Below are 23,061 nucleotides of genomic sequence, written 5' to 3'. Positions count from 1 at the left end.
ATGGTTAGTCTAGCATTTAGATTTCTCGATCTTCGATTTATTTGACATAGAACTTAATCGAACACATCAATTCAGTTCTGACCGGGCCCGGCACATAAGTCAAATCAAATCATCGAGTGGCCAAGATATCTCTTCTACCCTCTTAGGATAAAATTTACAGATAAACTTCGACTTATATGCATTTACTTATTCATTAACCAACTATACACAACAATGCGTTTTATAACATCAAGTTACTGATGCGTTTTCGCATTATCAATGCACAATCAATTAACAAATAATAAACCATATATCTAGGTTTTAAGACCATATGATATTATCGTCTTGCGATCACCTTTTATATCGTATTCCATAAGGTGATTCCAGCAAGCGCGGGTTTATTCCAATGCTCAAAACCAGTTCATAAGCACTCATGAACGTTGCAGCAACTCTTGCTATGTCTAACACCATTTAGACACTCTACACACCAATTCACGACAATCTTCATTCATATCTACTCCCAACATATGAACGATTGTGGACCATTTGAATAATTCGATTATTCCTAATAAATTCAATTATTCTGGAAGTCAAAACATGCAAAGTGAAACAATAGTTAAACAACTAACATGTGATAGTAACTTTACTCATAAATAAAACTTCTTTATTTAATCATCAAATGTTAATTACATTTATCTATTATACGTTTCTAATACAATCTAATCTATGCTAATATCATCCTTCAGCCCAATACTCCTAGCATGCTGTAAGTGCTTAACCCTACTCAGTCCCTTCGTAAGCGGATCTACTGGGTTATCTTCTGATGATATCCTCTTCACTACGAGTTGTCCTTCTTCTACACGATGTCTAATGAAGTGATATTTTCTGTCGATATGTCGAGATCTACCATGATCCCTTGGTTCCTTGGTCAAGGCAACCGCACCTTCGTTATCACAGAAAATCTCCATGGGCTCCTTTATGGCCGGCACAACTCCAAGATCACCGATGAAGTTCTTCAGCCATATTTCCTCCTTCGACGCTTCGCTCGCTGCGATGTACTCTGATTCGCACGTTGAATCAGCTACGGTTTCCTGCTTGGAACTTTTCCATGTCACTGCTCCTCCATTTAGGGTAAAGACCCAGCCCGACTGCGAACGATAGTTGTCCCTGTCGGTTTGAAAGCTGGCGTCACTATACCCTTGCACCTTCAAGTCATCACTCCCTCCAAGGACTAAGAACCATTCTTTCGTTCTCCGAAGGTACTTAAGGATGTTCTTCACCGCAATCCAATGTGCTTTGCCAGGGTTCCCTTGATATCTGCTAACCATGCTCAAAGCGAAGGCTACATCAGGGCGAGTACAATTCATAGCGTACATGATTGAGCCAACTGCGGAAGCGTATGGTACTCGGCTCATTTTTGCTATCTCGGCTTCGGTACTCGGACTTTGAGTCTTACTCAACTTGGCATTTCCTTGTATCGGTAGTTCTCCCTTCTTTGAGTTTTCCATACTAAAACGTTTTAGTACCTTCTCCAAGTAAGTATTCTGACTAAGTCCAATTAGTCTCTTACTTCTATCTCTTACTATCCTTATTCCCAAAATGTAAGAAGCCTCTCCGAGGTCCTTCATAGCGAAGCACTTCCCGAGCCAGGACTTAACCTCCTGCAGAGTCGGGATGTCGTTTCCTATGAGTAATATGTCATCGACATATAGAACGAGGAAGCTTACTACACTCCCACTGGCTTTGATATATACACAAGATTCATCTTCGCTTCGTACAAATCCAAACTCTTTGACTTTCTCATCGAAGCAAAGATTCCATCTGCGAGACGCTTGCTTAAGTCCATAAATGGACTTCTCAAGCTTACACACTCTATTCGGATGCTTCGGATCCACAAACCCCTCTGGCTGAGCCATGTAAACATCCTCAGCTAACTTTCCGTTAAGGAAAGCGGTCTTGACATCCATTTGCCAAATCTCATAATCATGAAATGCGGCAATTGCTAGCATCACTCTAATAGATTTAATCTTCGCAACTGGTGAGAAGGTCTCATCATAGTCAACTCCGGGAGTTTGAGTAAACCCCTTCGCAACCAATCGCGCTTTGTATGTGTGTACGTTCCCATCCACGTCGGTCTTCTTCTTGAAGATCCACTTGCACCCTACGGTCTTACGTTCGGGCACGTAATCAACCAAATTCCAAACTTGGTTATCGTACATGGATTGGATCTCGCTATCCATCGCCTCTTTCCATTTTGCAGACTCCGGGCCTGCCATGGCTTCCTTATAGCTATTAGGTTCATCAAGATTTACTAGTGTACCATCACTAATATACGTGTCCCCTTCGATAGTAATATGAAAACCATAAAACTGGGGTTGAACTCTAAATCTATCGGAACGTCTAAGAGGTAAGGATTCGTCAATCGGTTCAACCGGAGTTTCCTCCTCGGGTTGAACGCCAGCGGTAGAGGTTCCTTCATCTATCGATTCTTGAATCTCTTCAAGTTCGATTTGCCTCCCACTGTCTCCTTGGCTTATGAGTTCTCGCTCTCGGAAAACTCCTCTCCTCGCAACAAAGATAACATTATCTTTCGGTCTATAGAAGAGATATCCAAAGGAAGTTTGCGGGTAGCCGATAAAAATACATCGCTCACTTCGAGGTTCAAGCTTGTCGTGAGTATCTCGTCTTACGAAAGCCTCGCAACCCCAAACCTTGATATGTGCCAACGAGGGAGCTTTCCCTGTCCACATCTCGTGAGGTGTTTTGGCAACCTTCTTGGTAGGGACTCGGTTAAGGATATGGGCGGCAGTCTCTAAGGCATACCCCCAAAAGAAGATAGGTAGTGAAGCACGACTCATCATAGAGCGAACCATATCCTATAAGGTTCGATTACGCCTTTCTGCCACACCATTCAATTGCGGTGTCCTAGGAGGCGTCAATTGCGAAACTATTCCACACTCCTTGAGATAATCGTGGAATTCAAGACTTAGGTACTCTCCTCCTCGATCGGATCGAAGCATCTTGATTTTCCTGCCCAATTGATTCTCCACTTCATTCTTGAACTCTTTGAACTTTTCAAAGGTTTCTGACTTTTGCTTGATTAAATAGATATACCCATATCTACTATAATCATCGGTAAAGGTCACATAGAAGCGGTTCCCATCCTTCGTGGTTGATCTAAAAGGTCCACATACATCGGTATGTATTAGGTCTAATAGTCCCTCACCCCTTTCACAAGTACTCGTGAAGGGTGACTTAGTCATCTTTCCAAGTAAACAAGATTCGCATGTGTCATCTTCCCTAAGGTCGAATGACTCCAACACTCCATCCTTTTGGAGTTGGGCTATGTGTTTCTTGTTGACATGTCCAAGACGACAATGCCACAAGGATGCTTTATCCATACTAGTGGAAGAATCAATATTCAAAACATCATTTCCTAAGTTATCAACAATCATAACAGTTTCATATATTCCATTACATGGTATAGCTTCAAAATAAAAGACACCATTTAGATAAGCCAAAATAGAACCATTCTCATTATTAAAAGAAAAACTAAAACCTTGTCTATATAAACCATGAAATGAAATGATGTTTCTAGCCATTTCTGGCGAATAGCAACAATTGTTCAAATCTAAAACTAAACTATTCTTAAGCACCAAAGAATACACTCCAATCTTGGTCACAGGCAACGATCTTCTGTTCCCCATGATTAGATTGATCCTTCCTTGCTCCACATCCCTACTTCCTTTTAGTCCCTGCACATTAGAACAAATGTGATAACCACAACCGGTGTCAAGAACCCAAGAAATAGCATGATTAGAATCGTTAGATTTTATTGCATATATACCTGCGAAAGATGGCTTGATCTTTCCTTCCTTGATGGCTTGCAGGTAATCCGGGCAGCTTCTCTTCCAATGTCCTATCTTGTGGCAGTGGTGGCACTCTGCCTCCTTCGGGTTAGAGCGGGGCTTAGAGGGATCAAATTTTGTCCCACTAGAAGAGGAACCATCTCGGGCTTTCACCTTTCGATAGTTATTTGAAGAAGCTTTCCTCTTCTTTCCCTTCCCTTGACCAATTGCCAAGACAGGAGCAGCAGACGGATTGGGAGTTGGTGCAACAGACTTGTCCTTGAAATTGCTCTCAGCAACCCTCAAGAGACCTTGGAGCTTACTTAGAGTGACCTCCTCTTTGTTCATGTGGTAGGTCATCCTAAATTGATTATACATTGGAGGCAAAGAGTGAAGCACCATGTCGATCGCCAAGTCTTCGCCGAAGTCAACATTTAACTTGCGAAGGCGGTCGACATACCTTTGCATCTTTTGCAAGTGCACGGTAAGAGATTCTCCATGACCCATCTTAGCGGAAATCATGTTAGTGAAGATCTCGTAACGCTCTTGTCTCGCGTTTTGGTGGTACCTCTCCAACAAGTCTTGATGCATCTCGTATGGATACATGTCCTCGTAGGACTTTTGGAACTCGGAGTTCATGGTGGCGATCATGATGCAATGTACTTTCGTCGCATCTCGCTCATGGGTTTCAAAGGCGGTGATTTCAGCGGGAGTAGCAATTTCGGGGTTGATTTTCTCGAGCTTCTCGTCGAGGACATACTCTTTATCCTCATAGTGAGCAATGGTGCGAATGTATCTTATCCATTCGCCAAAGTTCGTTCCATCGAAGGTGACCTTTTGGCAAAGGCTCATCAACGTGAAAGAACTAGCAGCAGCGTTGTTTGCGTTTGACATCTATAGAAAGGACAAAGATAGATTAGAACAAGAATCCCTAATTATCACCCAATTAGAAAATTAGGGCTAGGATCCAACAATAACATTTACATACTAGAAAAGGGATGCCGTAATCCAACATGCAAATAAATTGAAGGTAAGTGAATGACGATTCACTAATTCTCCATCACAAAACTTAAACTTTTAGTCCTAAGTGTTTTTGAGAATTCCTAGGTTCGGATGAGATTCATTGAACTATTCAATGGCATGTTTAAATCTCGATATGCCCCTCTTGTTTGTGACTGGGATGCCGAGGATCACAAAGCGGGTGTGAATTACCATGCAAATTTACATGGTGCCTTCATTGTTACGATCACCTATTCGATGTGCCGGTAAACCACACACGCTCCATCGAACTATGATAAACAATGAATCACCCTTTGCCACCTTCGCTTAGAACCAATTAGTGTGCCGGTAAACCACACACGCTCCACTAACATCTTAGCAAGGTGCAAAGTGTAATTTCATGGAATTGCATCAATTCACTTTTCCTAAAGTAACTAAGATTGGGAAATTTGGAAAAGGATTTAGTTACTTCGTATTTCTTATTATACTTTTAATGAGAGGATGAGGTTGCCCTATCCTACCCGTTCGGCTAACGACCCTCCACCAATCAAGCAAGCGGTGGGTGTGAGTGTACACCCATTAAGCGCCATTTTATAGGCCGCAACCTTATACCCACCTTATAGATTGGCTTCGTGAATGAGGCCTACTAGCGGTAAGACTAGCATTTAGTTATACATATATATATATATATATATGTTATTCTAATAATATCATATAAGTATAGGGTTGTATTTTAAACTTTTCAAAATCTAGGGTTTGAAATTTAAGTTGTCTAAATTAAAGCTTTTAATCACAAATTTAAATTTCAAAACTATAGGGTAGGTTTTAAACATTTAAAAACATGGAGGATCAAATAACAAATAATTTCAATTAACAATTAATATCTTAATTATCTTTATTTGATTTATCTTTGATTTCTTTGAGGATAATTACCAAAAATAATCAAAATAATTAATTAATTATCATATAGGGAAACTAAATATTTAATTAGTTGATAATTACCTTTAACTAGATCAAGATAACACTTATATTTATCAAGAAATCGGATTCATATTGATCTAATTAGTTTATGGAAAGTTTGGATAAGATAAACACAAAGAAATCCCGAATCTGGCCCTTCCTGACGCTTGCACTCGCCGAGTGCACAAGGGGACTCGACGAGTCAGGCCTACTCGACGAGTCCACCATGGAACTCGACAAGTCAGTGACTCATAACCCAAAAAATCAAATTTTGCAGGTTTGTTTCAGTTATACAAGCAACAATTTGTAGAAAACCAATCTTGTCTCTGATACCACTGTTGGGTTTTAGCCATAAGAACTTTCCTATGTGCGCATGCAAAACCCTATTGCTTGGATCTAGGCTTTCTATCAAACATGCTTTTGAATCCAAGACTTCTAATGGCTAATTAGGTTAAAAAACAACATTAAAACAGATCTAGAATCATACCTTTGAGTTCCTTGTTGATCTTCTTGTCTTGGAGCTTCTAGAGTCACAATTGTCACTCCTCTAATGGCTTACAAACACCAATAGCAAGCAAGATGATTTAGGAGAGAGGAGAGGGGATGGAATTCAGCCAGAGGTTCCTTGCTTTAGGTTCTGAAAGGTTGTACACGAATTCCACACCCCAAGGGCCTATTTATACCTTTAGACTCCTTAAGGGTTTCACCCTAAACCCTAATTGGATAATCTTCACTTAAGGCTATCCAAATCCATTCATAGATATCCTTATGGACTATTTTGAGCTATCCTAAAGCTCTTAGAAACCGTCCAAAGTCCATCCTAATGGATTTATAGTCCAAAGTCTAACTATCAAACAATTGACAGTTTATACCCTCTTATTTAATTAATCTCTTTAAGTCACCAAATTAATACCAATTAATTTATGACTTATATTAATCAAATAGCTAAATATTATTCCTTATAACATTTACTCTCTCTTAACAAATCATCCTTCAAGTTGCTATGGTGAAGGCAACCCAAAAGGACCATGCACCACCGAATATAGTTATAGCCTTAGACACTATTCCAACATTTATTATTTCTCGAAACTATTACATAGGTGTTCAAGTTGACCCTAGACTATGCCTCTACTAGGCTACATCATACGAAACTATGGCTACTGCATAATCCAATCTTCGGGTAAGAAGTCCTCATTCTTGATTCCTTGCATGGTTCTCTGCCTCGTTAAGGATCATGTGAAATGCCCTCGGCCTTGGTGGCGTTTCTGCTTTATTTTTCCTTGGGCAGTCTCTGGACATGTGCCCCTTGCGTCCACATCCGTAGCATACTTTGTCATTATGCGTGCAGTCTTTGGAATAGTGACCAGTCCTCCCACACTTGTAACAAGTCACTTCTTCGTTGCACTTTCCACCATGCTTCTTCTTGCATCTATCACACCATCTTGCTTCACCTCCATCTGCTCCTCCAAGCTTTGAGAATTTTCTTTCCTTGTTCGGCCTCGAAGATCCTTCAAACTTCCGCTTCTCTCCTACCTTATCTTTTTCTAGACCCTTTTCTCTTATCTGGGCCTCTACGTTCTTAGCTGCCCTAACAGCTGCTTTCAAAGTAGTTGCCATTTTGACCATTGGGCCAAAGTCAGTGGGCAGTCCGTTAGCAAACCTATCAATCTTAGAGAGATCAGTAGGCACCAAGTAGGGGAATAGCTTCATCCTTTCGGTGAATGCGGTGGCATACTCATCAACACTCATCTTCCCTTTCTTCAGGTTGTGAAACTCGTTGTTTAGGTCTATCAGATCTATCTCCGAGCAGTATTGCATTTTCAACTGTTCCAAAAACTCTTCCCACGACATCCTTAAGGCTTCTCCTCATGGCATCGTATCTGCCAATAGCTTCCACCAGCTCAAGACTCCAGTTTTCAGCTGTCTTACTGCGAAGACAGTCTTCTGTTTCTCGTTACAACTGCAGCTCTCAAACACCATCTCCATCTCAGAGATCCAATCCATAATCTCAACCGGCTTCGGGCTTCCTGAGAGGCTTGGTGGTTTCGCACCCAATAAATTCTTGTACATTCGCCCATCCTTGTTGTTTCTCCCTTCTGGGCCATCCCTTTGCTCACCTTGAGTCCCTACTTGACTCACTTGGCGGCTGTAGTTCCCTTCCTCAGATTGCTCGGGAACTGGCTCCGTCGGTTCAACATGTACGGTAGGTTCGTCCCTATTCAACATCTGTCTCGTTTCTTCCCTTTGTTCAGCTAACATAGCCTGAATCATGGCTTGAACTCTAGCCATGGTGACTGGCTCAGGCGCAACTTCTTCAATAACAGGTATTTGCTAAACCACTAGGGGTTGGTTTCGGTTCCCATTCGCATTTACGTTTCCGCTACGGGTTCTTGCCATCTTTATCTCTACACCGAATATGGTGAATCTAGATCTTTATTAGGATTTACGTTTAAATCATCCTTATCACTCCGAAACGTTTATATGCTAGTTCTAATATCGTATTCGTACGTTTAGAATCCTAAACACATAAGGTTTCCAGATCCGGTCGGCAACAGACCATAGATCCGATCAAACTGTAGCATAACAAATCATTTAGCACATAAAAGCAATTTAGGCATCATTCCTAAATTAAGCTAGTGCTCACACCTCACAATCATCGCTTAGCATTCTAAGTTTAAGTCTAGAAATAAATCCATATTCCTAGTTCGCTTAAACTAATGCTCTGATACCAACTGTGACATCCCCAAAATCACGGCCAGAAAAGACCGATTTTGTTTATGCTTTATAAAAATCAGAGTACTTCATTTTATAAAAAGGTTGCGGAATTTGTTCCCAGAAAAACACGATAAATACGTTATTAAAACATTTTCGAAGAAACGTATTTTTATTCATCTTAAAACGTTTGGGATGTCATCGTTAATACATAAACATAAGCATAAACAGAACTTACAATTATTTACACTAGTGATCTACATCTCTTTAAATCTCTCAGTGTAATGTCACTTCATATTGCCACCTGTGATGTAAATAAACTGAGTGGGTCAGGTTGGGAAACCTAATGAGTACATAGGGTTTTCAACCCACAATAATATAATTGTTATGTTCAATCATCAAACAATTAACCCAATTACCCATCCCCGTTATCTTCTTTACTCCTAAGAGTCATCTATCCTGCATTCGTTTATTCCAAAGTCCCTTACTTCCAGGGTTATAGGACTGGCACTAAATCCATAGTTGCCGATGTTCATTCATAAAGCACTAATTCCATAGTTGCTATAGTCTATTCATCGGGTACTAAATCCATAGCTACCATTCTTTATCTAATAGGTACTAAGTCCATAGCTACCAATGTTCAACAGGTACTAAGTCCATAGCTACCAATTCCTACAGGTACTAAATCCTTAGCTACCAGCGTCTAACTAATAGGTACTAAGTTCATAGCTACCAATTCCCAACAGGTACTAAATCCATAGCTACCAACATCTAACAGGTACTAAGTCCATAGCTACCGGTGTTTGTCCCATAGGCACTAAGTCTATAGCTGCCAATGTATACTCATGTCATCTTCTATCTCTCATCATTTATCTACCCATCATCATACCCAACATATTCGTATATATAAAATACGTATACAGTTTAAATCCTTTAAAACATGTATAAAACGTTCATCCAGCATAGACAACAAGTATTCAAATAATATGCACACATAGCACGTAGTTTATATAAAATACTTCATATCTATGTGTATGATGAAAGGGACTATGCACTCACCTGATAGGCGGTGACTCAACACTCGGACAGCGCTTCGATACTCTCAAAGCAAATTCCTTCGATAAAACCTAGTACCAATACCACTAGGGTTTAGTCTAACGATAACCGTGACTAATTAATAGTCTAGCTATTATTATTATTATATAAGCGTTAAATAACACTCAATATAACTCATAATAATAGCCCAAATAATTATTTTCAGGTCCTAATAATGTTACTATAATTAATTAGAAGCTATATTAAAACTAGCGTAGGCGTAGCTCACTTACAGCGGGTTTTCGCAAAACCGGGCTTCGCTGGAGCAGCGTTTCCCGAGCCGAAAGGCTCTTTTCTCGGAGCCGTCGGGCGCTCCGGGGCTTCCGCCTCGTGCTAGGGAGTTACCCTAGGCTTTAGGGGGTTAGGGAGGCTTAGAGAGAGAGTTTAGAGAGAGAAAGAAGGGTTTGAAGGTGTGAAAATGAATGGAACCCGGCACCTCTATTTATAGGGGTGCTGACTGGTCTACTCGCCGAGTAGGGGGGACCTACTCGCCGAGTTGGTCCATGTGGTGGCCTTCTGGTGGTGCCACGTAACCCCCTATCGCGTATCAGCCTTCAAACTTAGAAAAATCTTAACTTTCGCATACGAGCTCCGTTTTCGACGTTCTTTATATCCACGCGTAGGTAAAATCAAGATCTACAACTTTCATTTAGACTCTATCGGCTAATTCTCGACCGATCTCAAATTTAACAGTAGGAGGCGTTTAGACTGTTAAATGACCGCGAAGAATTCATAACTCCTTCATACGGACTCCGTTTTCGTCTGTCTTTTTACCGTTGAGTTCCTATTAATGAGATCTTCAACTCTCATTTAGGTCACGTAAGCCAAAAACCGCTCGAACTAAAATTCGAGTTTCGGGCTGTACACTGTTAAGCCGAATCTTAGAAAAATCATAACTTCTTCATACGAAGTCAGATTTGGGTGTTCTTTTTATGGATTTTCTTGGTTTAACATATTCTACGACTTTCATTTAGATCACTAAGGCTAAAAAGTCCTCCATCGTAAATTCAGTATTTACGCTTCCCGGTGCCGTGCCGGTTCCGTCGCGAAACTTCGACGGGCCATAACTTCTTCGTTATAACTCGGATTTCGGCGTTCTTTATATGTACGGAAACCTTACGACATATTTTAAAACTTGGTTAAGATTATTTATTCTAAATAATCTTTTGTCGAAAAGTCATTTTTGACCCCTATTGCCTCTAAATTGATTAGCCCGTATCTGCGGGCGTTACAATATTGTTGAAGGGAAATATAAGTATGGTATAGAGAGGTCAGTTAATTATTCTTTTCTTGATACTGATACAAAATGTTTTATGTCAAACTTAAATAAATCTGTTGAACCTAAAAATTATAAAGAAGCTTTATCTGATCCAAATTGGGTTAAGGCTATGAATGAAGAAATGGAAGCTCTTCATAGAAATCACACTTAGGAAATAACTAATTTACCTAAAAACAGAAAACCAATTGGTTGTAAATGGGTTTTCAAAATTAAATATAAATCGAATGGTGAAGTAGAAAGGTATAAAGCACGGTTGGTTGCTAAGGGTTATAATCAAAGAGAAGGAATAGATTTTGAGGAAACTTTTTCTCCAGTTGCTAAAATTGTTACTGTGCGTATTATTATTTCTTTATTTGTACATAGTTCATGGCCTTTATATCAATTAGATATAAATAATGCTTTCCTTTATGGTGATCTCACAGAGGATGTTTATATGTCCCTTCCTGCTGGATATTTTTATGCTAATGATACTAAGGTTTGTAAACTCACTAAATCATTATACGGTTTAAAACAAGCACCCAGGAAATGGAATGAGAAACTGTGTGCATCTTTATTTTTGTTTGGTTTTCAACAAAGTTTAAATGATTATTCATTGTTCATTAGGAAATTTGAAGGTACAATAACTGTATTACTTGTGTATGTAGATGATATTATAATAACTGGTAATTGTGAAACCGAGTTAAAAAGAGTTAAGGATTTATGAAAACTCAGTTTTTGATTAAAGACCTTGGTATTCTTAAATATTTTTTGGGAATTAAAGTGGTAAACATTGATAATGGTTTATGTTTAAATCAAATAAAGTATTGTTTAGAGTTGTTACATGAGTATGGTATGCTTGGGTGTAAACCTGTAAATACACCATTAGAGACAAACTTCATGATAAACACTCATGAAAATGATAAGGGTAATATTCTATTAGATAATAAAACTGAGTTTCAAAAACTTATTGGTAAACTTATATATCTAACAGTTACTAGACCTGATATCTCTTATGTTGTTCAAGTACTAAGTCAATTTATGCACAAACCTAGGAAATCTCATTTGAAAATTGCTTTTAGACTTTTAAGGTACTTAAAAAGTAGTCCTAGAAGAGGAGTTGCAATAACTAAATCATATAACTTTGAATTAAAAGGGTATGTTGATGCAGACTGGGCAAAATGTTTAACTACTAGAAGGTCTCTATCAGGATACATGGTGTATTTTAATAATTGCCTTATATCATGGAAGAGTAAGAAACAGTCTACTGTTTCTAGATCTTCTACTGAAGCTGAATATAGAGTTATAGGGTCTGTTACTTGTGAAATAATTTGGGTATTAAAAGTCTTGTTTTAATTAGAAGTTAAAGAACTTATTCCAGTTTCTGTTTTTTGTGATAATGATTCAACAATTAAATTAGCTCTTAATCCTGTGTTCCATGAAAGAACAAAGCATTTTGAGATTGATTTGCATTTTGTTAGAGAAAAATTTTCCAATGGTGTTTTAAAGTTAATTAAGATCAGTTCTTCTGAACAAAATGCAGATATTCTTACAAAATCCTTGAGTATAAAACAACATGATTTTCTGTCTAAGAAAATGGGTCTTATTGATATTTTTAAGAAAGAAAAATAAATATTCCGATTGAGGGGGGATGTTGAAAATAATAATAAAACAATCTCATATTTATTTATAAAGTAAATAGAGGGTATATTGTACACAAAATATGTTTTCTTGGATTAAATTGTAAATGCGGGGAAGGAAAAGGCGCGGGTCAAGGTCTTGGATCGAGTTGGATCCGTATTTGTAGATTCTGGTATAAAATAAGAGAGAGAGAGAGAGAGAGAGAGAGAGAGAGAGAGAGAGAGAGAAAGAGTGAGTGAAGTTGTAGATGATCTCTTATCTACCAGTTCATACGATTAGGGTTTTCTCTTGTTTTTCTCTCAGTCTTGATCGTATTGTGATAGTCTTCCTTGTCTTGTTTTGATCTAGATGAGTTGAATATTTCGTTCTGATGTAACATCAGTTGTTTGATTAGATTAGGTTTTGAGTGATAAGTTGTGAGTGTAGATTAGGGTTTATGTAGTGAGGTTTCTATTGTAAGTTTGTGAAAACCTTTTGTTTCTTAATCCTCTAATGATATAAGAAATGAAGATGTTGAGAAAATTATTTTGTCTGATTTCAACATAGAGGGAGAGGCGAAGGGAGGTAATGCATGAAGAGGAGTGACAAAGGAAATTGGAGAAAGTCACGATGATATTCTGGTGTTTCCGATAGAGGCGGCAGCTGACAGTCTCGACGATAGCAACTGATGATACAAGAGACTGGTTCCACGGTGGCGTTATAAGATTCTGGTGGCGGTGCATCTTTTGTAATGAGACAAAGAATAGGAGAATGATATATGATCTTAGGTTTTAGAAATGGTAATAAATTGAGGGGTGAGAATTTAGCAAGGTTTTATATTATTTGTTTAAATTTCAATCATATATAAATAATATATAAATTATGAAAAAAAAAAAAAAAAAAAGGATAGTATGGCCTTTTATCTTTGTAATGAACGAAAATGTAAAAAATTTTCTATGAAGTAAAATAGTAATGGACTAAACACACAATTTTAATAAAATAAAGATCTTTTTATCTTTGCAAAGTACCCCATATTTATTTGTTCCTAACCTCAAATTGTCCTGGAGAGGCCCTATACCATGGTGGTGGTGATGTTTTCAATTCCCACTGTACAAAAAAATTGTAAGCGGAAGATCTTTTGGAGAGGCCCTATACCATGGTGGTGGTGATGTTTTCAATTCCCACTGTACAAAAAAATTGTAAGCGGAAGATCTTTTTTAGATACAATCGACCACTTTTTGGTAGTGGAAGATTTTATATACTAGTCGCTTAAGAAACAATTTAAAACGGGAGGGATATATGATATATCCATCACCTCTTTTACAACCTCAGTTCCCTTTGTTTTTTTATGATGTCACCATGATTCGATTTCTGTTGTTATTGCCTTTGTTTTTTTTATGATGTCACCATGATTCGATTTCTTTGTTATTGCCATAATAATACTAATGGACTATAACTCAAAGGTTTTATATATATATATATATATATATATATATATATATATATATATATATATATATATATATATATATATATAATGGGGATAGGGAATATACATTACAGCTCCACCTAAGCTTAGGTACTAAACATCTAAAATATGTCGTTCTAACATGCTAAATATGTCCGGTTTGGTTCACTTGGTAAATATATCATCCTCCATAACATTTCTTTCTATTATTATTGTTTTACCATCTTTGTTTTCTTTCCTTAATTATCGTTTATTACTTCACCCAAGTGAACATTACTAAACCCTAAACCCTAAATTTAAACAATAAACCCTAAACCCTAAATCTAATCCCTAAACCCTAAACCTTAAACCCTAAACCTTAAACCAAAACCCTAAACCCTATTGTGTCGATCTTGAATTTACATCTTGAAGTATTAATTGTAAATCCTTTAACCGTAATCTTTATATAGTAAAACAATGTATTTTCAAGAGGTTTAGTACCTAAGCTTAGGTGGGGCTGTAATGTATATTCCCCTTTCCATATATATATATATATATATATATATATATATATATATATATATATATATATATATATATATATATATATATATATATATATATATGTATATATATATATATATATATATATATATGGAAAAGTGAATATACCCTTAAGGTATATAAGCTTAGGTACCCAAACACACCATAATACGTCATTTTGTTTGATATATTCATTATATTGCTATTAAACTTCAACCCCTAAATTGATTTACTTTCAAGATTTTCAAAATTTCACTAATATCTTTATTTTATATCACGTCTTTTTGCCGAACACCTACTAGGTTATATATATTGTAGTTGAAAATGAAAATTATATAAGAGGAAGATAAATGTGTAATTTATAAAAATCATGAAAGTAAATCAAGTTATAAGTTAAATTATAAAAACATTGGACAATTAGAATGTATTATATGATACAAAACGACGTAGTATACTATGCTTGGGTAGCTAAGCTTATATACCCGTAAGGGTATACTCACTTTTCCCATATATATATATATATATATATATATATATATATATATATATATATATATATATATATATATATATATATATATATATATATTCAGGTTCATTTGAAACCATTCTAATTTTGTGAGACCGTGAGATCAAATCTAAAAATAATTTTAAAATGCAAAATAAATGGAAAAATCCAAAAATTCTTTTTTAAAATATTATTTTCGGAACTTGAATTAACTAAAATAAATAAAAATAAATTCCATTTTTTTGAAAAATACATGAAATATTCTAATAGAATATTACACTGACATATTCTAAAAAATAATTTTAAAATGCAAAATAAATGGAAAAATCCAAAAATTCTTTTTTTAAATATTATTTTCGGAACTTGAATTAACTAAAAAAAAATTAAAAAAAATTAAAAAAAATTAAAAAAATGTGTCTCACGGTCTCACAAAATTAGGCTTCTCAAATGAACCTAACCCTCTATATATATATATATATATATATATATATATATATATATATATATATATATATATATATATATATATATATATATATATATATGGGTAAAGTGAATATACCTAACAACCTTATATAAGCTTAGGTACCTAACCACATTATACTACATTGTTTTGCATTATATTTCCATTACAATCGTCTAAGGTTCTTAAACTCCAACCCTTAACTTGATTTACTTCCAAGATTTTTAGACATTCACCATTATATTCCTCCTACACCATTTGATTTGTAACGGTAGTATACGAAGCCCACCAGGGGTCTCCGATAGAAAGACGTCATTTGAAGGAAGATAATGGTGAAAATCCAAAGATTTTGGAAGCAATCAAGTTATGAGGTTGAATTTTAAGAACTTTGGTTGATTACAATGCAAATATGATACAAAATTACATAGTATAATGTGGTTAGGTACCTAAGCTTATATAAGGTTGTTAGGTATATTCACTTTACCCTATATATATATATATATATATATATATATATATATATATATATATATATATATATATATATATATATATATATATATATATATATATATATATATATATATGAGTGCAAGTGCAAAAGTGAATATTCGATTCGTGAAGATGATGGAATTTTGTTCCCAAAGACGCTATTAAACCCGCATTCACTGGAAGAAAATTGTCACTTTAGCATTTATAATATGAGTTAATGACTTAGAAGGTTAATAAGGTTTTAACTTTGTCCACATTAGATCTTTAAGGATTTTTTTTTTTTATTTGTACATATTACACAAATATGGTTGTTATAAACCGTTTAAAAAGGGTAAAAATGTTTTAATTTTGACGATATTAGGTTTCTCAGGTCTTTTTTTGTACATATTACACCAATGTGATTATTATAACCGTTAAAAAAAAGGTAATAAAGTTTAACTTTGTCAACATTAGGTCCCTATTTTTATTATTTTTATCATTTCATGTAACTCTTTTATAATTTATATTAGTATCTAATTAGATGAATTCATCATTTCATCTTTTCATTTTGTTTATGAATGTCAAAAAGTCTCGTGGAACCTCATTACCGTGGGAGCCCCGTCCTGTTTGGAGGGAATTTTTTTTTTTTAAATCGAGAACAGGGACGGGGGCGGGGGCAAGGTTAACCGTTGTTTTAATTTCGGGGGCGGGGGCTGGGATAGGCAATCTCGTCCTAAAACCCCCATGGGGACCCCGTCAATAAATTACACATGTATTTACATATATTAAATATATAAATATAATAAACTATAACATGATTTTGAGCTTCCAAAATTCATTAAAAAAATATGTTTTTAAATTGTTAGTATAATGTTTTTAAGATGCCATAACTTTTTTATTTTTAACATGTAAAATTCTATCATACATAATTATTTGTTACCTAAAAAATAATTTCTTTTAGTATAAATAACAATTTCTTTTAGCAAAAACAAAAGACAACCCAAAATCAATAGGGTACGGGGGAACGGGGGCGGGGACGAGGGTAATAAAGGGGATTCAGGGGCGGGGGCGGGGTAGGAAGGCTGAACATTTTGGGGGCGGGGGCGGGGTAGGAAGGCTGAAAATTTCGGAGGCGGGGAGAAGGATGCACTCCCCGTCCCGTTTGCTCCCGTTGATATCCCTAATTTTATTCGCTCATTCACCACAACAATGATTTCAATCAAAAGGTTACATAATTTTTTTTTTCCATTTTTATAAAAAAAAAAAGCTAATAATAATGAAAATGTTAATGATTAAAACTATGTTTGATGTCATTGCTAGCTTATAAACTAGTTTATTTTTCAATATCTTGTCATATTTGACAAACCTAATGCAAACCTCTTAATTAATTAAGAAAACATATATTTTTTTTTAATTTCCATATATACCCCTTAATTAATAAGAAAACATATTTTTTAAATGTTATTTTATATCATTATATAAATAAATTTCAGATAGCTTATAATGAGAAAATAAAATGATGAAGTCATCTAACTAGATACTAATATAAAGTATAAAAAAGTTAGATGAAATAACAAACATATTAAAAATAAGGATCTAATGTGGATACAGTTAAACCTTATTACCCTTATTTAAACGGTTATAACAACCATGTTTGTGTAATATGTACAACAAAATACGTTAAGGACCTATTGTTGACAAAATTAAAACATTATTACCTTTTTTAAAAAGTTATAACAACCATGTTGGTGTAATATACCCAAAAAAAAAAAAAAAAAAAAAAAAAAAAAAAAAAAACTTAAGGGCCTAATGTGAACAAAGTTAAAACCTTATTACCCTTCTAAGTCATTAATCCTTTATAATATTTTTAATTGGTTTTAATAGAAACCCAACATAATTATAGAAAGATGTAAATAATAACGGTAAAAGCTTAGCTTTCCTTTATTTTTGTGTTTAATTTTCTCCATCTCTTCTTCACCTTTTAGTGTATGAGTTTCAACTTTTAAGAATATGCATATTACAGGTGGAGACTTCTATCTTTAAGCAAATGCAATAAAGATAGAAGATTGGGTTTGCCATTATATGAAAAGTATGTCGAACCCTATTTGGGAATTTCACCTGCCAAGTGTTTGATGAAATGCCCTAAAGAGATTCCCATCACAACATGAAAGTTTGACAAGGTATAATCTCAACTCTGAAGCCAAAAACAGTTCAACCCAGCAAAGGTGGCAATTCACCATCATTGAACATCATCTCTGAGCTGTGATGGTGAACCAAGAACCAGTGACCATTGTGAAACTCAAACACATTGGTCAAGTTCAAACCACTATGGTCCATGGCAATGTAGGCTTTCATGGTCACCCATGCCATGTCAGACATGACACGTACACTTACATCTTGAATCTGGAAATCAATCCCCAACTCCCAGTTGAAAGCAAGCTGACAGCTTCTTATAACCCTGGTATAACTGCATGCAAAACTAAATGTAAGATTTTCTTAAAAATAAAAATGGTGTGATAAATGAAAAGGTTGTTACCCTGTGAAAATATCCCCGGATGCATGAACACATTTGACATAATCTGCATTAAGCCAAAGTTGTCCCATTTGTATGATAGATCTTTCTCTAATGATGTCAAAAAAGCGGTGGTTGATGTTTACTATTGCTCTAGTGGCTGCGTAGTATGCCTTCCATCCATTACCAGGTCTTATACCATCTTGTTCTGTTGTAAAATCCTGGGAATTTCAATATATATATGTCAATTCATCATCTCCTTTGATCAAGGGTTTGGCATATCAACAAGTCATCGGTTTCTTAATGTTTATCACTCACACAATTAAAGCACTTAAAAGTCCTTCAATGATATTGATTTCGATGAAACAGAATGGAAGAATTTTTCAATCAATTCTACTCACAAATCCATACAAGCATCCCAAACTTAGCATACGTAATCCAACTCCGATCAATAAAAGCCACATAATGAAAGTACTCCAAGTTTCATACAGACAGAGGTAAGGTGTTAATCAAGATGGCAGCATAAAGCAATCAGTTAGAGTTAGTTAACTCATCCCACCTCTAGCCAGTCGATCCCCAAAAGTGTAATCAAATATGAATCGTATAAAAAGAAAAAATAAAATCAGCGATTAAGTAAAAATTCTAACATACAGTTCAACAGACAGATGATACGAATAGCAACGTAACAACGAGAAGTTGGAAAAAGAAAACACAACCTTGTGATAAAGCGTTTTCCAAGCATTATCATCGTTTGCAGCTCTCCTCATTGAAGAATTCGTCATTGACAGACTACATAGACTCCGGTAATCCAAGTAACTCAAAACATGTGTCGTGATCTCCGGAACCAACTGTTCCATCATCGACGCGACAACCGTCTGTTGCCGCTCCCTCTCCACCACCATCAGCTCCCCAACACCATTCATCATCCTAGCCATCAAATCAGAACTTGAACAAACACACTTACAAGCCTTTCGTTTGTTCGATTGGGAGAATGCGAGTATGATGAAGGGGAAGAAGAACAACAAAGAACAGAAAAAAGGGAACATTAGGGCTAGAAAGAGAGAAAGTAATTTGAAATATTCGTAATCGGAGAAAGTAAACGAGATCTCCATTGATGATGATTATGCGACATTAAAACTTCAGCGAACGTAAACCCTAAAGCGATAGAAGTGTTTAAAAACCGGTGACGAAGCTCTCTGTTGTTGTCTCTGAAAGCTCTAATGATACGGTTACGCGATGGCATCATACATCATTGATCGATGATCATAATTCATACATCCATTTTAAGGGGAGTAAAGTCGAATCAATCTTCTTGGCTCTTGCGGAATATAACTGCGAGCCATGTCCTTTTTCGTTGCGTTGGTTTGGCCGATCTTGTTGGAACTTGGAACAAGGGAGTAAAAATGGTTTACTTTGGTAATCAAATAACTTGACAAAACTTCAAAAAAAAATAAAAATTTAAGTCTAAATCTTTATTTTTATTTTTTGGGTTTGTGATATTTTTAATCTAGTTTTGTTAGGGATTTTGTGTAAACCGAAATGACTACAATACCTGTGGATCAAAAGTATTTATTTTTTATTTTTCTTTTATTTTCTAAATCTAATACTTATTTATTTATTTATTTATCTCTCTCTCTCAAGATTCTAAATCTAATACTTATTTATTTATTTATTTCTCTCTCTCTCTCTCTCTCTCTCTCTCTCTCTCTCTCTCTCTCTCTCTCTCTCTCTCTCTCTCTCTCTCTCTCTCTCTCTCTCTCTCTCTCTCTCTAAAGATTTTTCTACAAGCTAAAATTTTTCAAAGCATTTAAACTAGAACAAAATTATTCAAGAACATTTAAGAATATAATATTTCTATAAACTTGATTTTTTTAGATCTCAAGAATAATAATATATTTTTCAGATTTGCAAAATCAAAAACCATATAGAATAAAGAACTAAAATTTCCATATCTTTAAACAAAAACTTTGAAAATTTAGTTTTCCAGATCTGCAAACCTCCAAAAAATGAGAATGAAAAACAAATCAATTATATAAAACGTCATCGTTGTCATACCATCGACATCGCCCTTCATCTTCCATCTCTCCTACTTTATTTTCATCAAGCACAACCTTTCATCTTCTCCTTCTTCCATTTCCAGATCCACAAACCCTCATCCTTGAAGATCTCATTTGCAGATATAGAAATCCTAACCTTGTCCTTCGTAGCCGTCATCCTTCATCGCAGATCTGGAACTGTAACATCCCAAAATACGACCCAATTTTTTTTTGTTTAAATAGTAATAAAAATCATATACTGTTTGTCATATCATAAAAACCATATGTCAAATATCTCAACTCATAATAAAATGTCATGAAACAACTGTATCAAATCAAACTACGAATCAAAACAAACTCCCAGGATAAAGACTGAAGTTGTGGTGTGTGCGATGCCATCATCCTGAGCTCTTCCCCTTACTTGCGGAAGTACCTGAAACCAAAACTGAAACTGTAAGCACGAAGCTTAGTGAGCTCCCCCAAACTACCACATACCATACAATAACATATAAACATGTACTGGGCCTTGCCCACTGCATCGGACAGAAGCCCAGAAACTACATCGGACCGTAGTCCGGAACTGACTGGGACCTTGTCCCCTCTATCGAACCGATGTCCGGAACTAGCTGCATCGGACCGAAGTATGGAACTGACTGCATCAGACCGAAGTCCGGAACTAACTAATCATAGCATAGCATAAACACATATCAACTAGCACAACACTCATCATCATAAACTCATATACTGCATACTACGCCAGGCTGTAGCCCAGAACACATAACACATAAATCATGTCTGAACCATGAAGGCATCAAACACACTAACAACTGCATCGGACCGAAGTCCGGAAACTACTACTAACTAAACGGGCCGGCATTGTGGCCTTAGACCCGTTCCTACTGAAAAGAAACTCACCTCGTAGCCTAGCTGCTGAAAGGACTGCTCCGGAATCTGTCTGTTGCGTCTTCGGTTTCACCCCGGCTACAATATCCATGAGCACCATCAATCAAATATTGATAATAATAATACTGAGGGTAAAATAACTTTCCTACCCCTGGTCCAAGTCAACCTAACTGTCAAAGTCAACATTCAGTTGACATGATTCGTCGAGTTAGGCCGCAAACTCGTCGAGTCCTTACTCTTACTTCCTTGATTCCACTCGCTACTACTCGTCGAGTTTTGGTGCAAACTCGGCGAGTTCCTCTTCGCTACTAACACTCCGACAATCTGCATCCGACTCGCCGAGTTGTATGAACAACTCGTCGAGTTCTTCTTCATCAGAAGATCATTCTAATTGTGACTCGCCGAGTTGTATGAACAACTCGTCGAGTCTGTTCTTGAATTATGAAGATGGCCTTGGACTCGCCGAGTTCTTCCACGAATGAGTCTAACCCTCTAGCTCACCGAGTCCACCTCTCACTCACTGGTTCCACTCGGCATAACTCGAAAAAGGAAACACAAGGGACTCGCGACTCGACTCACTGAGTCAGAAGAACGACTCGACGAGTCGTATGCATGCAAATACTATACACTCGATTCTGCTTGAAACTAGTCCATGCCATTAATAGATTTGGGTTCCTCGGACTTGATTTACACGTAAAGTTTCCAACTTTACGTGTAAATAACATCAAATGAAGGTTTTAACGTTAAAAGCACACTATAATAGTAGATCTAGAGCTTTCATGCAAAATGGATCCATAAAGGTGCTAGATCTAAGCTCCTGGAAATCAAATCTAGCTAGATCTGAAGGTTAATCAACTCCATGAATCCTCTATGTTACTACTAAGCTAAGAAATGGATCAAGAATGGCTTCACAAAGGAGATTTAAGCATAGAAATAGAAAAGGGCCAAGATATACCTTACTTTCTTCTGAAAGTCCTCAAGGATCTAGGATCTCCTTCTTCTCCTCTTGATCTACCTTCCTTTATCTCTCAAAATCTTCAAAGAACACACCAAAATCACACAAAATGCAAAAAGAACTCTAGGGTTTCGAGAATGATGCTCTAAGGGGTGATGGGGGCTGACTAGAGGCCCCAAAAGTTGTTTATATAGGGTGCAAACCCTTGAAATTAGGGTTTCATCCAGACTGGCGGACTCGCCGAGTCCGGGATATGGACTCGCCGAGTACCTAACTTAAACGTGCTCGAAATCGCGACCCTACTCGACGAGTCCAGCTACTGAATCGTCGAGTTCCCCTTAAAACTTGAAGAAATATAACAATAAATAACAATATAAATATCATACCATAATTGGGGTGTTACAGGAACGTCATTATTGTCGGCAGTGGAACCCTTAGATCTCCATTAATTGGCAAGGAGGTGGCGTTTTGGTGCAGATATGAAACATCATTATCTTTCTATCACACACAAACGAATGAAGGTCACTAGAGCACAAGGTCTATGAAGAAGATCCTATTTCTTCGTGAACGAGATCTGTTGGAGGTGGTAGAGTTCAACTTTGAAAGAACAAGGTCGATTTGTCTGTTGAAGTTTAGATCTGGAATGACTCGCTAGAGTTCAGATCGATGATTTTTTTTGTTGAACAAATCAGGTGAAGCGAAGGTAGAGGTGGTGGTGACCGAATTCAGTTTTCTCACTCCTTTAGATCCGTCGG

General features: G+C 36.4%; 1 protein-coding gene across 1 annotated transcript; it reads right to left on the bottom strand.

Annotated features, from left to right (window-relative positions):
- Nucleotides 1-17,817: 17,817 nt before the first annotated feature.
- On the bottom strand, nucleotides 17,818-19,845 carry LOC145002140 (F-box protein SKIP8-like). The gene is made up of 3 exons (XM_078961437.1): nucleotides 19,129-19,845; nucleotides 18,437-18,633; nucleotides 17,818-18,367 (listed from the first exon to the last, which is right to left on the bottom strand). The coding sequence occupies exons 1-3, from the start codon at nucleotides 19,522-19,524 to the stop codon at nucleotides 18,112-18,114; spliced, it is 849 nt and encodes a 282-aa protein (XP_078817563.1). The 5' UTR covers nucleotides 19,525-19,845; the 3' UTR covers nucleotides 17,818-18,111.
- Between the last annotated feature and the right edge of the window lie 3,216 nt (nucleotides 19,846-23,061).

The sequence above is a fragment of the Lactuca saligna genome, chromosome 6 (genome assembly GCF_052625555.1).
Source record: "Lactuca saligna cultivar CGN05327 chromosome 6, ASM5262555v1, whole genome shotgun sequence".
NCBI lineage: Eukaryota > Viridiplantae > Streptophyta > Magnoliopsida > Asterales > Asteraceae > Lactuca > Lactuca saligna.
This window is presented reverse-complemented; position numbering and strand designations above follow the sequence as displayed.

What these genes read in the sequence shown, in the direction of transcription:
- LOC145002140 (XM_078961437.1), bottom strand. Translation starts at nt 19,524, where the DNA reads ATGGAGATCTCGTTTACTTTCTCCGATTACGAATATTTCAAATTACTT. An exon ending in GGAAAACGCTTTATCACAAG is followed by an intron (nt 18,634 to 19,128) that starts GTTGTGTTTTCT and finishes TGAAATTCCCAG; the next exon opens with GATTTTACAACAGAACAAGA. An exon ending in TCCGGGGATATTTTCACAGG is followed by an intron (nt 18,368 to 18,436) that starts GTAACAACCTTT and finishes TTTTGCATGCAG; the next exon opens with TTATACCAGGGTTATAAGAA.